General features: G+C 36.2%; 2 protein-coding genes across 2 annotated transcripts; one reads left to right on the top strand and one right to left on the bottom strand.

Moving 5' to 3' along the window:
* The first annotated feature begins 2,547 nt into the window (after window positions 1–2,547).
* LOC127086480 (formin-like protein 5) lies at window positions 2,548–6,772 on the top strand. Its single transcript, XM_051027254.1, has 6 exons — window positions 2,548–2,688; window positions 2,903–3,500; window positions 3,858–4,533; window positions 4,755–4,960; window positions 5,166–5,401; window positions 5,678–6,772. The coding sequence occupies exons 1-6, from the start codon at window positions 2,548–2,550 to the stop codon at window positions 6,539–6,541; spliced, it is 2,721 nt and encodes a 906-aa protein (XP_050883211.1). The 3' UTR covers window positions 6,542–6,772.
* A 386-nt stretch (window positions 6,773–7,158) lies between these two features.
* LOC127086481 (histone H2A.6) lies at window positions 7,159–8,113 on the bottom strand. Its single transcript, XM_051027255.1, has 2 exons — window positions 7,754–8,113; window positions 7,159–7,569 (listed from the first exon to the last, which is right to left on the bottom strand). Exons 1-2 carry the CDS (start codon window positions 7,943–7,945, stop codon window positions 7,357–7,359), a joined length of 405 nt encoding a protein of 134 aa, XP_050883212.1. The 5' UTR covers window positions 7,946–8,113; the 3' UTR covers window positions 7,159–7,356.
* Window positions 8,114–14,023: the final 5,910 nt, after the last annotated feature.

Genomic DNA, 14,023 nt, shown 5'->3' with positions numbered 1-14,023 from the left:
GAATTAACTTTTTCAAACTCTTTCTTTTTAGAGAATGCACATACCCTCTTAAATTGTATGAATGGATATTCATTGACAATTTAAAGATTTACCTTCCCTCACTCTTTTGCATTCCTTATACTGGATCTCCAACAGTTGAATCTTCTCAACATAAACACCATCCTCCTTAACACCATGAATACCAAACGCCTTCGCCTTCTTTCAAGTAATAGTCGATACATCATTAATATGCCTTTCCCATAATCTTGAATTGTAAGTCCCTACATCTAAATCATTCAAAGATTCATAACACAGTGCACTTCCATCAGAAAATTTCTCCATTGAGTCTTCTAAAATAGACGACACGGACTTTTTGCCAAGATCATTGTATATTTGATTGGTCGCTTGCAACACCGTTGAAACGTCAATTGATAAATTTTGGGATTAATTTGGTCTTTGATATTAAGGATGGAACCACACTCTTGATTTTCTATTGTTTTGGTTTCCTAATCCTCACTAAAGGCTTGAGTTGGACTCTTAAATAACTGGTTCCACTGAAATTGATTTAGTTTGGCCTGCTACACCGCCCCTAACTCCTTTAACACTCATTTGGGCCTAAACAGTAACTTTAGAAGAAATCCATTTTTTTGGCCTTTAATATAGACATCGGCACTACCACTAAATAAATTAGGTCCACATTCCAATCGAACAAAACCTTTTCATGCACACTCTGCAAAAATAAAAAATAAAAACAAGCAGTTGACTTTGAGATGTCACTATCCATTCCCTTAAAATTAGGATTCTTATCGGCTTTTTCCTCTAACCTATGATCTATGGTATATGTCAGATCATGTGTCGCCTGACCATACACCACCAAGTCACCTGCACACTTCACACTCTTCCCCAAACTCTCCAAAAATGTCTCATCTTGGACTGACACATCAATACTTCTCCCTATTGATTCATCCATGTGTCTTGGAAACTCTAATCGCTAGAGGAACAATCAGAATCGGAAGACCCCAATTGGACCACCTACTTAACCTCCAAATTATTAAGAATATTTAACATTTGTGGACAAAAAGAATCTTCAATCAATTTGATAATGAAAACTTCACCATTTATCTTAGCACAAACTTATCCATTCAGTGTCACCTAAGATTTTGTTCTCACCAACAAACACTCAACATCAAAGCTAAGTTGTTTTTATGTTTTGTCATCTACACGCATATACTCCTCCGCTACCTTTGACACAACTTTAAATAAATCTAAATTTCACATATGGCAAGAAATGTTATAACAGCGTACCCATGTTAATCTTGAGTTATCAAATAACTTCTCTAAATCAAATCCAAATGTGATATTGTTTCTTCTTCATCTTCAATTTACATTTAATATGGATGTTTTTTTTTCAAATTATTACATTGTCAAAAGGGTCCGTACATGATAGAAAAATTGCTTTTGTAGAGATCAATAAAAATATTAAATAAGGACCTGAGACAATTTACAAAGAATTTTGTAATGATTTCATGTCTATGATATTTTAGAGATATGTAAGTCTTAATTCTTTGAAAGTGGTTGAGGATTCCACTTTTAGAATAAGGACTATTAAAGTTTCTTAAATGTTATGTGAGAGAAACTAAAGAAATAAAGTTTGTATTATTTTTATACCAAAAAATAATAACTTATACAATTTCTCTTTTTGTATTAGTTTCAAATACTACTTAGTAATTTTTTTCAACAAACCTAATCTATTAAATTCTCATTTTTTTACAAAGAAGCTTTCACAAATAAAAAAAAAAAGTTTCTATCTTCATTTGAAAAAATCCATATGAGATATCTCTCCAAACGGGGGATAAATAATGGAGATAAATGTTGATCAACTTGTTTTTTTATCACAATCTATATTAACAATTTAATAAATCTTAATTTTGAATAATGATTTCATTATAATGTTTATGAGTGAGTGACATACCCAAAGATAGAGAGGTATCAATGAATAATGATAAAGAACCTCAAATTCAACAATGCTACGGTTCATAAATTTTCAAGTAAAAATTAGAAAATTTCAAGCGAGAAAAAAAATTGCAGAAAAAAAAAAAGAAAAAGAGAAAGAGAGAGAAAAGCTTAAAAGGAAAAAATCTATGTTCCTGAGTAGGCGCCAATGTCCTAATTCCTAATAATCCACAACAATTCATAGGACGGCCCTTTGCATCAAAGGGTTCTTGCGCCAAGAATTTTCCCATCATCATCAAAATATCCTTATACACACCCAAAAGAACCCTTTTTTGTGAACCCTTTGCATTCACATTTGAAATTTTCAGGTTGGTTTTTTTGTTTATTTTTGTAATAATTATTAGTTTCTATTAACGTTATCATCCAATTCAATGATAAATTTGCAATTTTGGAAAATGGGTTGGTGATTTTATTTTGGTTTTCTATTTGTTGTGCCTTCAAGAAAATGATAATGAAAAATGATAGCTTTTGGGTTGATGAAGACAATGTAGGCATTTTATGGTCCTTGATGTTACAAGAAGCAAATGAAACACAATGGTAATGATTCAATGATATATGGGTGTCATAAAATTTGTATTTTGCATTGTTTTGGTTCTCAATATTGTAGAAGCTATCAGCATTGAAGAAAGCAAGGAAACAGAAGAATTTATTACCAAATTATTTGATCCTGCGTCTGGATTATTGGATGAGGATACGGTGAGACTCACTTCACTAGTTATTTGCAATTAGGTATCTTTTTAAGTTCATATAATGTTGTGTGTCAAATTAGGCACTAAATCGACATCTCAAATAAATTTTCAATAAATATGAAGTTCAATAAATTTTCACATGATGTGAATGAGCATCCACTAAGCTTTAATATTTTTTAGATGAATGGACTCTAAAACTGGTTATAGTTTCATGACTGCAGGCAGAGATTCTATGGGTCACTTGCATGGAAGATTTGATTCATGTAAGGAAAGACATCGGAGATCTTGGCTTATGCCTACCAAGGGAATCACATAGTAGAGCCAATGAAGTTGCCTCAGAATTCAGATCAATTACAAGAGAAAACATCCAAATTTTGATTAGTACTTGCAATCCACAGTTGAAGGAAAACTTTCTTAACTGTTTGAGAAAAAACAGCGTTCCATTACAAGATCAATCCAAGAGTTGGAACACTGCTTACGAGGGATCAGGTTCATCCAAAAGATATCCGCGTCGAATTTCGCCTCGATACTTAGCAGAAAAACAAGACAAAGATGGTGGCAATAATGGATCATCTAAAAAAGATAAAAGTGATAGTGATTCTGATAAATCATCGAAGAAGAAGTCGTCGAAGTCTTCTGACTCTAAAAGTAAACAACAAGAGAAAGCGGTTTATAATGCCATAGCTATGATTGCAATGGTGACATTTGTATTTGCAGTATGTATCTTTTTATGTTGTTGTAGGTGTTGTGGAAGTGGTAGAGTTAATCAAACCGATGAAAGACCACTTCTCAGCATGAGCAGGAGTGATTACTCTGTTGGTACATAGCAAAACAATTTCATTCTCACACACCTTGTTAATATGGTATAAATTTAAATGCAGTTCCAATCCTTCTATTTTTCCTCGTTCACAATTTTGGTCCCCTACTTCTAAATCCACGATTTTAGACCCCGGGTTTTGCTACGAGAATACCTCACTTGCCAAATCATCAAAAATCAACCAGAAATGTATAGGTGTGGAAAATGTCTCATATTTTAAAAAGTGAGGGAATAAATTTGTTGATTTAAAACTAGAGGGACCAAAATTCTAAATATGGCTAACTAGAGGGACCGAAACTGCAACTAAGCATATGAGGATATACTAGTCTTGACATGATGTACATCAATCTTAATTACAGATTCTTCTTCAAATAATAACTCCTCAAAAATTTCAATACATGAGGAGAGACATGGAATTCAATCAATAAGTAGTATTTTGGCTGACGAGAGAAAGAACTCGATAAAAGAAGATGCTGCAAGACCATCATTTGACCTTAAACCTCCACCTGGTAGGGTAGGAAGTGCTATTCCACCTTTGAAACCTCCTCCAGGAAGACCTGATCCTCTTCCACCCGAACCACCATTAGTTAAGACTTTTGATTATGCCGTTAATCCACCGCCACCACCTCCTCCCCCTAGACTTCAAACGCCTAGCAGTGGTGCTGTTCTTCCTCCCGGACTACCGAGGCCTGGCGGTGGTGGCTCTCCTCCACCTCCACCGCCGAAACTTGGCAATAGTGGTCCTAACCCTCCTCCTCCACCACCACCACGTGGAAAACCAGGCGGTCCTCGACCGCCACCACCTCCTAAGAGTGGTGGAGGTCCTCCAAGACCTCCACCTGCATTTGGTCAAAAAGGTACTAGACCTTTACATGGTGGACCAAAGGTTCAAGGGAACGTTGAATTTAGTTCAGAAGGTGAAGGTGAATCTGATGATGCTCCTAAAACCAAGTTAAAGCCTTTTTTCTGGGATAAGGTTCAAGCCAACTCAGATCAAACTATGGTTTGGAATCAACTCAAAGCAGGATCATTCCAGTGAGTGATGAATCACTTCTTTTTTAATTAATGTAGTACTTTCATTTTACAACTGTCTCTCAAGAGGTTTGAACACTATCGCTTAAGATTATAAGATCAAATTATTACGACTCAGTTGACACGTCATGGACTTGTCCTTCTTTTGATGCAAATTAAAAGTGATTTACCATTAGCTAGGTGTTACATTGTCGATATTATTGTTGATAATTAATTTTTGACAGGTTTAATGAAGAAATGATGGAAACCCTTTTTGGATATAGTACTCCATCAATGGAGAAAAAAGGTGGACAGAAGAAAGATCCTTCCTTCCGTGATGCTCCACCTCAGTTTGTTCAAATCATTGAGGCAAAGAAAGCACAAAATTTATCAATTTTGTTGAAAGCATTAAATGTGACACTAGAAGAAGTCCGTGATGCACTACTTGAAGGTTCTGGTTTTTCCGTTCCTTTATTTTTCTTCTAGAACTGCATATAGCTATAAGAAGATGATAATAATAATTGCTATAATAATGTTGTCATCAGCTTCTTCTGGTGTAATGCTGTAACGTTTATGTATCAATAAATTGTAGTATCTAGTTTATTGTCTCTGATTCCACATGTATGATAGCTTTGAATGTGTTTTTGGTTGATCAGGAAATGAGCTCCCAGCAGAATTTCTTCACACTCTGATAAAAATGGCACCAACATCAGAGGAAGAACTTAAGCTTAGACTTTTCAGTGGTAGTATTTCTCAACTTTGTCCTGCAGATCGGTTCCTTAAAGCCCTGGTTGAGATTCCCTTTGCTATTAAACGAATGGAAACATTGCTTTACATGAGTACTCTTCAAGAGGAGCTCACATCTACCCGAGATTCGTTCTCAATTTTAGAGGTAGGATCTCTAAATTTCATCCCTAATATATTGCACTGCTTATATGATGATGATCATGACTGCCAAGCTCCAATACTTCATGTTGAAACATGTATGGTGTCCAACATTTGCTTGTCGTCTGGCACAAACACGACATCGACACATATAGTTACATTCAGTCACCACCATGTTTACATGTTAGTGACAGTATTCATGTATGGTATATGTGTTTGTATTTCATTCTTTTTTTTATCAAAATGGAAACCAAATTTGATTCATTTCTTCATCTCAAACCAGGTTGCTTGTAAGGAACTAAGGAGCAGTAGGTTATTCCTCAAGCTTCTTGAAGCTGTTCTTAAAACAGGAAACCGAATGAACGATGGAACATTCCGTGGGGGTGCACTTGCATTCAAACTTGACACGCTACTAAAATTATCTGATGTAAAAGGAGTAGATGGGAAAATCACCCTCTTACACTTTGTTGTTCAAGAGATAATGCGAACAGAAGGAATAAGAGCGGCTCGAATGGTGAAAGAGAGCAGCAGTTTCTCTAGTATAAAAACCGATGACCTTCTCGAAGAGGTTAATCATGAATCAGAAGAACACTACCGTGAAGTAGGTCTCCAAGTTGTTTCACATTTGAGCAATGATCTTGAGAATGTGAAGAAAGCGGCAGCACTAGATGCGGATGGCTTGACGAGCACAACAGCTAGGTTAGGCTACGGTCTTATAAAAACGAGAGATTTCTTTAACAAAGAACTGGTGAACAACTTAGAGAACGATAAAGGGTTCCATGAGACAGTTAAGAGGTTTGTGGAGAAAGCTGAAGTTGAAGTCACAGGTTTGTTAGAAGAGGAGAAGAAAATTATGGCTCTTGTGAAGAGTACGGGTGATTATTTTCATGGGAGTACAGGGAGAGATGAAGGGCTGAGATTGTTTGTAATAGTACGCGATTTCTTAATAATGTTGGATAAGGTATGCAGAGAGATTCAAAAAGCACCCAAGAAGCCAATAAAGAATGTGACTAATGCTAATGCTAATTCTAAACCGGCAACGCCGAAAAAGCGTCCTCCACCTCCGGATATTCGTCAGCGGTTGTTTCCGGCTGTGGTAGAGAGGAGAGTGGGGGATGATTTTAGTTCAGATGAAGACAGTCCATAGGTTCAACTCAAGTTGGAAATTGTGTTGCGACAATTTTTGCTTCTTTTTTATTTTTCTGTTGTCATGTCATTACTTACTATATAGAATTGTTAGAGACATGACGAATTGATTGCTTACTTGTCTAATTTTTGGAAGGGATGATTGTGTTGTTGATCATTCATTCTCTGAATGTATGTAAAGTCATGGTTTAGTTAGATTTCTTTTTGTATAAAGATGGTTAGATTGTGTGTATCTTCTTTTATGATTCAACTCAAATAGCATTAATGCTCTTCAAACTTCAATATTTAATATATACATCAGACACTTGTTCTCAGAATCTACAAACATAATCTTTCAACTAACCAAACTGTGTTAACTGCAAATGTATTCAAAATTTATGTAGCTTACCACAAAATCAACATAACCAATTCAAGGTTTCAAATATCATTCCAAATTCACACATTTTCACAATCATAAACAGCGACAGGATTACAAAGACACAAATTTTGAACACCATTTTTAAAAAAATTAGATTCTAATTGCAAAGATATACATTCCTTCTTCATTATAATTTATCAATGTCAATGATGAAATATAAGGAATAAATATAATGGAAATTAACTGAAACTGAGAATGGATGACATTAAATATGAGAAATTATATGAATTTTCAATAACTTCATAAGGAACAGCATTAGATCAATATATCCACATCATAAACTAAAAAAACCCTAACTAGAACTACAAAGTTCAAGATCTGTTCTTTATCCAAAACCAGATACAATTAAATAACTTAAATTCAAAACGGTCCTTCAAAACTAAAGTTCCATTAATGATTCATTCTTCATCAGCAGCAGCACCCTTGGAGGTACCAGCCTTCTTTGGGAGCAACAGGTTGTGAATATTGGGCATAACACCACCGTTAGCAATGGTAACATCACCGAGAAGCTTGCTCAATTCTTCATCATTCCTAACAGCCAATTGAATATGTCTTGGCACAATTCTAGTCTTCTTGTTGTCCCTTGCAGCATTTCCAGCCAATTCCAAAACCTAATCACAAATCACACAAAATAAGTCCAAATTTTCAATCAATTCAATTCAATAAAATCTAACCACAAAATCGGTGAATCCTTAACTTAAATTGAAGAAAACCTAACAAAATTTTAGAAAACCTAGATCCAGATATATGAATACAGAATTCAAATGTGAAAGAGAGATATGAATGAAAAATTACCTCAGCAGCAAGATATTCAAGGACAGCGGCAAGATACACAGGAGCACCGGCACCAACACGTTCGGCATACTTTCCGGCCTTAAGGAAACGAGCAATACGGCCAACGGGAAATTGAAGGCCGGCCTTGCTGCTCCTTGACGTAGCCTTCTTGGCAGCACCACTGGATCCTAAGGTTTTGCCTCGACCTGCCATTGATCGATAAAGTTTACGAAAACTGAAGATTAAAGAAAATTTGGATCGGGAAAGAATGCAGAGGAAAATCTGAGTATGGATTTGGAAGAGAATGAAGCGAGGTTTTTATATTGTGAGATGGGAACAGAATGAACCAATTAGATTGAATGACGCGGATTGAGTTACTTGCCGTTGGATTGTGGTGGTTATGGATGGTCTAGATGAGTCATGTAAAAGTTTAATTTAAATACTTTTCAACTTAAGTACTTATTTACCATTCATGACATGTGGTAAATATAAAAAAAAAAAAAAATTATTGTTGTTTTTTAATATATCACATTGTTATTCTCATGTTAATAAATTAATAATTAAAATTTGTTGTTAAAAATATAGTTTATATGCGATATAATTGTTTGTCACTAATAAATTAATACTTATAATTTAATTTAATATATCTTTTAAATAAAATTATAATATGCGAAGATAGTTTATTACAAAAACTAAAAACAAAATAAATGTTTTACAACTAAATAATTAGTTAAAGTTTTTATATTTTATCAACGGAATAGTAACTATATTTTTCACACATCAATATTTTATTTGCAAGAGGATTAGAGGTATAATTCAGAATTTAAATTTTATTTATTTAATTATTTTATTTACAAAAGTGAAAATTTTGTTTTAGTTATATATCGATAAATTATAATTTAATATTTAGATTATTGGTCTTTGTGATTCGAAAACTTTTTATATTACTTCGACAGTCTTATATTTGTGGCATGTCAGTTTGCTACCTCTTTGCTCAAATCTTCAATTTCTTCTTATTACATTTGTTATTCGTTATCTTCGCCTTACCAGGTACCCTCTTCGACTTCAGTTTTTACATTCAGTGTTTTATGTATTTTAATCAAAATAGTAGTTGTCCTATTCGCATAGCTAGTGATTATGATATTGATGTTTTTTATGTCGCGAGAATGACATTATCTCCTAGTTCAAACACATATCCATTTGTTTATGATCGCATGGGCCCTGAGTTTATATCCCTAACTGATAATTCCAATTCCGGAAGCTTTTAGTGGGTTCCCCGAATTAGGAGGCTTCCACTAGGGATTCTTCTTTTAACGCCATTGTGTTAAATGATGAGGAGAAGGAGGGCCCTCGGTTGTTACATGCTCTCTGCTACTTTGACTCCTTCCATTTTGTCAGCCTCGAAAATGCAGGTTGCTAGACTGAGGCGGAAATGTGTTAGAATTTCATTTAAGTTTATCGGAGAACCTACAACCCAAATTCCAATGACGCTGACATCAAGGTTCACTTTGAACACAAGGGTTGGTCGGATGTATTTATTAGCTGACCCCCCCGAGCATTTAAAGTTGGTGAGTTGTCCCATAAGAGGATGATATTGGTGGAGCCAGCCGAGGCGATTAATTATAATTGAGTGGTTGTAGAGATAGTAGAGACTATTTTCGTTCTAACTACTAATGTGGTTCTAGTCGAGGCTAACATTATGGTAAGTTTCCCATAAGACTAATCGATCCTTTTGGTGGATTCTGAAAAAGGGATCTATAGCCCCTTTGACGGATGTCCAATTTTGTTTTACGAGTGCATGTTCCCCCGGATAGGTCTATGGCTGCCCTTGTCTGAGTTTGAGGTGGCCATCTTAAAGCACTTAAAAGTTTTCCCCTCAGATTCATTCGAGCTCCTAGGCCTTCATGAAGGTGCCCCAGTTTTGGGTCGAGCATAATTCTTGGAAACCTTCTCCTCGCATATTCCTCGACCTGTTTTATGTTGTGCGCACCTCCCATAATGACATCCATGATCAGGGGTTTATCGAGCTTCGTCGGGACCTAGCTTGGTTCATCCCCTTCACCAACGGTTGTGGTGATTTCTTGAGGCATTTTACGCTGGTGAGGCCACTTACTCTGTAGGCCCATCTTTCCTTTTGCTCTAGCTCGATCGAGTTCTCTTGTTAATGCAAGACTATGTTTGTGAAATATTGGTCCTAGCCTCACTTTTGCTCAGCATTAAGATGGACACTCTCTCTCTCTCTCTCTCTCTCTCTCTCTCTCTCTCTCTCTCTCTCTCTCTCTCTCTCTCTCTCTCTAATATATATATATATATATATATATAATATATATATATATATATATATATATATATATATAAATATAAACGTGTGTTAAAGAGGTTGTGATGAGGGAGGATTTGAAATACTCGTATCAAGGACTTGGTTACAAAAAGGGGTTTTACCCTGGTGAAGTAGTATCTTTCATGCAGAGGAAGAAATTAATTGACACGTGCACTATTGTGAGTGTATCAGACGTGCAGAGAGGAATGAGATATTTGGTGAGGGTGGAGTCCTATAGTTTTTCCTTACATGTGTGGTTGTTTCTTACAGATAGCATGGACAAATTGTAGATGATTTACTATACTTCATACCTTCAAGGCATCAAACTTGGTTCTGTTGGCCGGGCCTTTATACCTCCCTTTACAACTTCCGCACCTTCCTCTACTATCGAGGCTACTGTAGTTGCCCTTAAGGTCGATCAACTTACAATTGTTATTGTCGCCTTGTTGTGAAAGATATGTCATGGCTTTCTCATGCTCTGGTGAAGAGGGGTCGAGACTAGGATCAACATTCTCCTTTGGAGGAAGACTCCCCTAAACGGGTATGTCTTTCCAGGGGTGCTACTTTGGAGTCAGTTACTCCTTTCCTTCTATTGGTTGATATTATTCCGGCTCGGATTCCTTGCACTTTATGTTCATGTCTACAAGTTCATGTCATACCTATTAGCATCTAAAGTAATTGTTTATACTGACCATGCTGCTTTGAAGTATTTGTTTGCTAAACAGGAATCAAAGCCAAGACTGCTGAGATGGATCCTACTCCTTTAAGAGTTTGATCTAGAAATCCGGGACAAAAAAGGATGTGAAAACACTATTACGGATCACATATCTCGGATGTCCCCGATTGAAGAAAATGAAGAGAAACATCATATTAAATATGAGTTTGCTGATGAACGCCTCTTGGTTGCTACTGGTATCCCATGGTTCGCAGACTATGCGAACTATTTGGTAGGTGGTATAATCCCTGAGGATTTTGATTATAACATAAAGAAAAAGTTTTTGTATGATTGTAGGTTATATTAGTGGGACGACCCATTCCTATACAAGAAGGGGATAAACGGGCTAGTTCGAAAATGCGTCCCGGAGGAAGAACATCGGGACGTCCTAAAAGCATGTCATGACTCAGAATATGGAGGATATTTTAGTGGAGATAGGACAGCAGCAAAAGTCCTCCAATTTGGGTTGTACTGGCCTACAATTTTCAAGGATGCCCATGTAGTACGGGATTGTGACAAATGTCAAAGGACAAGTAACATTTCAAAGAGAAATTAGATGTCTCAGAACCCCATGTTAGAAGTAGAGTTATTTGATGTATGGGGCATAGAATTTATGGTACCATTCCCACCGTCATTTGGAAAAACATATATTTTGGTAGCAGTGGATTATGTGTCTAAATGGGTAAAAGCAGTGGCCTTGCCCACAAATGATGCTAAAGTGGTGGTTAAGTTCCTACGAACTAACATCTTTGCGAGGTTCAGAGTACCAAGGGCACTGATAAGCGATGAAGAAACACATTTTCTGAATCACCTCATGGAAAATCTGCTCAAGAAGTAAAATGTGAAACACAAAATTGCCACTCCCTACCACCCGCAAACCAATGGACAAGTAGAGGTGTCTAATAGGCAACTGAAGCAAATTCTAGAGAAAACTGTAAATTCTTCCAAGAAAGATTGGGCCACCAAATTGGATAATGCATTGTGGGCATATAAAACCGCCTACAAAACTCCAATAGGTATGTCCCCGTACCAGTCAGTTTATGGAAAAGCTTGTCATTTTCCTTTAGAGCTGGGGCACAAAGCACTGTGAGCTTCAAAGTTCCTGAATTATGATCTGTCCAAAGCGGGCGGTTCCAGAATCCTGCAATTTAATGAGATGGAAGAATTTAGGAACCAAGCGTACAAAAATGGCAAATTATATAAAGAACAAACAAAGAAATGGCATGATCGAAAGATTCAACAAAAGGAATTTTGGGAAGGACAACTGGTTCTCTTATTCAATTCTAGGTTAAAGCTATTCCCTGGGAAATTGAAGTCTAGATGGTCAGGGCCATTGGTTGTGAACAAGGTATTCCCTCACGAGGCTGTAGAATTGCATAATCAGGTAACTAGGGATACCTTTAAAGTCAATGGGAAGAAGGGGAAGCCTTATCACCAAGAACAAGGACGTAGCCTGGTGGAAAATGTTCATCTACATGAATAGTGTGGAGAACCGTCGAGCCATGCAATGTTAAACACAGCGCTTCGTGGGAGACAACCCACGCTTTTACTTACTGATGAATTTTTGTTTCATTATTTGTTTTGTTTTGTAGTCAGGTGATATACAGTCTCTCTACACAAGGAGACAAAAGGAGCCATGCTGAAAGAAATGCAATCCATGATGTTGCATTTTCCTCCTTCACCTCAATGAGGGCACTGTAAGTCAGCCCTCTCTCTTTCTTGTTCTAAAACATTGAGGCCAATGTTTCGTTCAAGTTTGGGAGAGGTTTACTAGTTTTTGTTTATTATTGTTTTTGTTACTACTCTGACAGTTTATTTTGATTAAGTGTTGTCAAGTAATACACAGTTGTTGGAGTTCAGTGATTGAATAAGTGAAGAAGGTTAGTAATAATAGATGATTGATTACTGCCAGAGAACTACCCCCGAAAATGTTGATACTATTGAAGATGATCATACGCAACTTTCTTGAGCTCGACCAACAGAGGAACCATATACATCCTAACTTAAGAGGGAAGCTGCATCACACTAGAGGTATTACAAAAATTGTTAGCTTTACCAAACAGAGTGAGAATTAAAATCCAAACACAAGATTCATCATGAGAGATAATTCAGGTATTTGCGTAAGTTCTCTTTGAATTTCACTGTGTTAGTATACACACTGAGGCAATTTTTCTTTTAACCCTGAGCCTTTCAATCCAACCTTATTAATTATTACCCTTCGTTCACCCGATTTGAGCTTGTATACCTTTGTTTGTATATATCACCAGATGAATGTAACTCGCGGCCCAAACACTTCCTTACCCTGTTCAGAGAAAGTGTTATGTTCTTTAAGTTGTGTTTAATTCTAAGTTTGGGGTAGCCCCATAAGAACTGAAAGTAAGGTGAGTGCGGAGAAAATGATAAAAAAATGACCATAAAAAAAAGAAGAAACAAAAGAAAGAGAAAAGAAAAGAGGAATCTAATGGAACAAAGAAAAACACTCACCAAATGAGAAACACTTAGTTAGGTACAAAACCAAAAACAAAAAGAACTGAGTAACTAGCTGAAAAGAAATGTCAATGATATGTTAGAACAAACATAGTGAAAAGAATAATGATATTGACTCTGAATCCAAAAAACCCTTCTATCCCTTTCATATCCCACCTTAAGCCAAGCCCTGTTATAACTTGAAAGACCTCGAAAGCGTGTGTATTATGTAGGTGAGAGGAAAGGAGAATTCATTCAAGCTTACGAGTCAGTATTGTAAGACCCCAATTTTGACCCTAAGATCCCCCATGCTATCTCATCATATGCATTAGCATTGGGATCACAACGTGGCATCCTCATCACCCCTCATTCATTAGGTTTGCATTGGGAGAGGCCACCAAGCATATTTGGTTGTATCATACTTTGTTTTTCATTATTTACTAACCAAAATACCAAAATATGTCAATGTATAGTTTGTTGCTTTTGTAGGTAGTGTACATGCTCACTTATGCTCTATCAAGTTCATATTTAGGGTTTGAGACCCTCAATGCAAGGATCTCAATCAAGAATTAGTTTACATTGGCTCTAAGTGTCATATATGGATCCCCATGATCTTCACATATCATTTTGATCAAGAAATCATCAAGAGTTTGAAGTTTGTTTGCCTTGGAAACCCTAGTTCATCTATGTATCTTGTGTGACTTCTTCGGCAAGTTTCTTCAATAATTCTTCAAATATTTCAAGGGATACTTCACATTACATCATCTTATTCATATATGATCCTCCATGA

The sequence above is a fragment of the Lathyrus oleraceus genome, chromosome 5, assembly GCF_024323335.1.
Source record: "Lathyrus oleraceus cultivar Zhongwan6 chromosome 5, CAAS_Psat_ZW6_1.0, whole genome shotgun sequence".
In the NCBI taxonomy this organism is placed as follows: domain Eukaryota; kingdom Viridiplantae; phylum Streptophyta; class Magnoliopsida; order Fabales; family Fabaceae; genus Lathyrus; species Lathyrus oleraceus.
The sequence above is the reverse complement of the archived record's forward strand: the minus strand, read 5'-3'. Positions and strand labels throughout refer to the sequence as shown.

Bases quoted from the DNA above. Each gene is read 5' to 3' on its own strand.
- LOC127086480 (XM_051027254.1), top strand. From the start codon at position 2,548: ATGGGTGTCATAAAATTTGTATTTTGCATTGTTTTGGTTCTCAATATT. The intron at 2,689-2,902 runs GTGAGACTCACT...TCATGACTGCAG, and splicing joins GATTATTGGATGAGGATACG to GCAGAGATTCTATGGGTCAC. The intron at 5,402-5,677 runs GTAGGATCTCTA...ATCTCAAACCAG, and splicing joins ATTCGTTCTCAATTTTAGAG to GTTGCTTGTAAGGAACTAAG.
- LOC127086481 (XM_051027255.1), bottom strand. From the start codon at position 7,945: ATGGCAGGTCGAGGCAAAACCTTAGGATCCAGTGGTGCTGCCAAGAAG. The intron at 7,570-7,753 runs GTAATTTTTCAT...ATTTGTGATTAG, and splicing joins TTGAATATCTTGCTGCTGAG to GTTTTGGAATTGGCTGGAAA.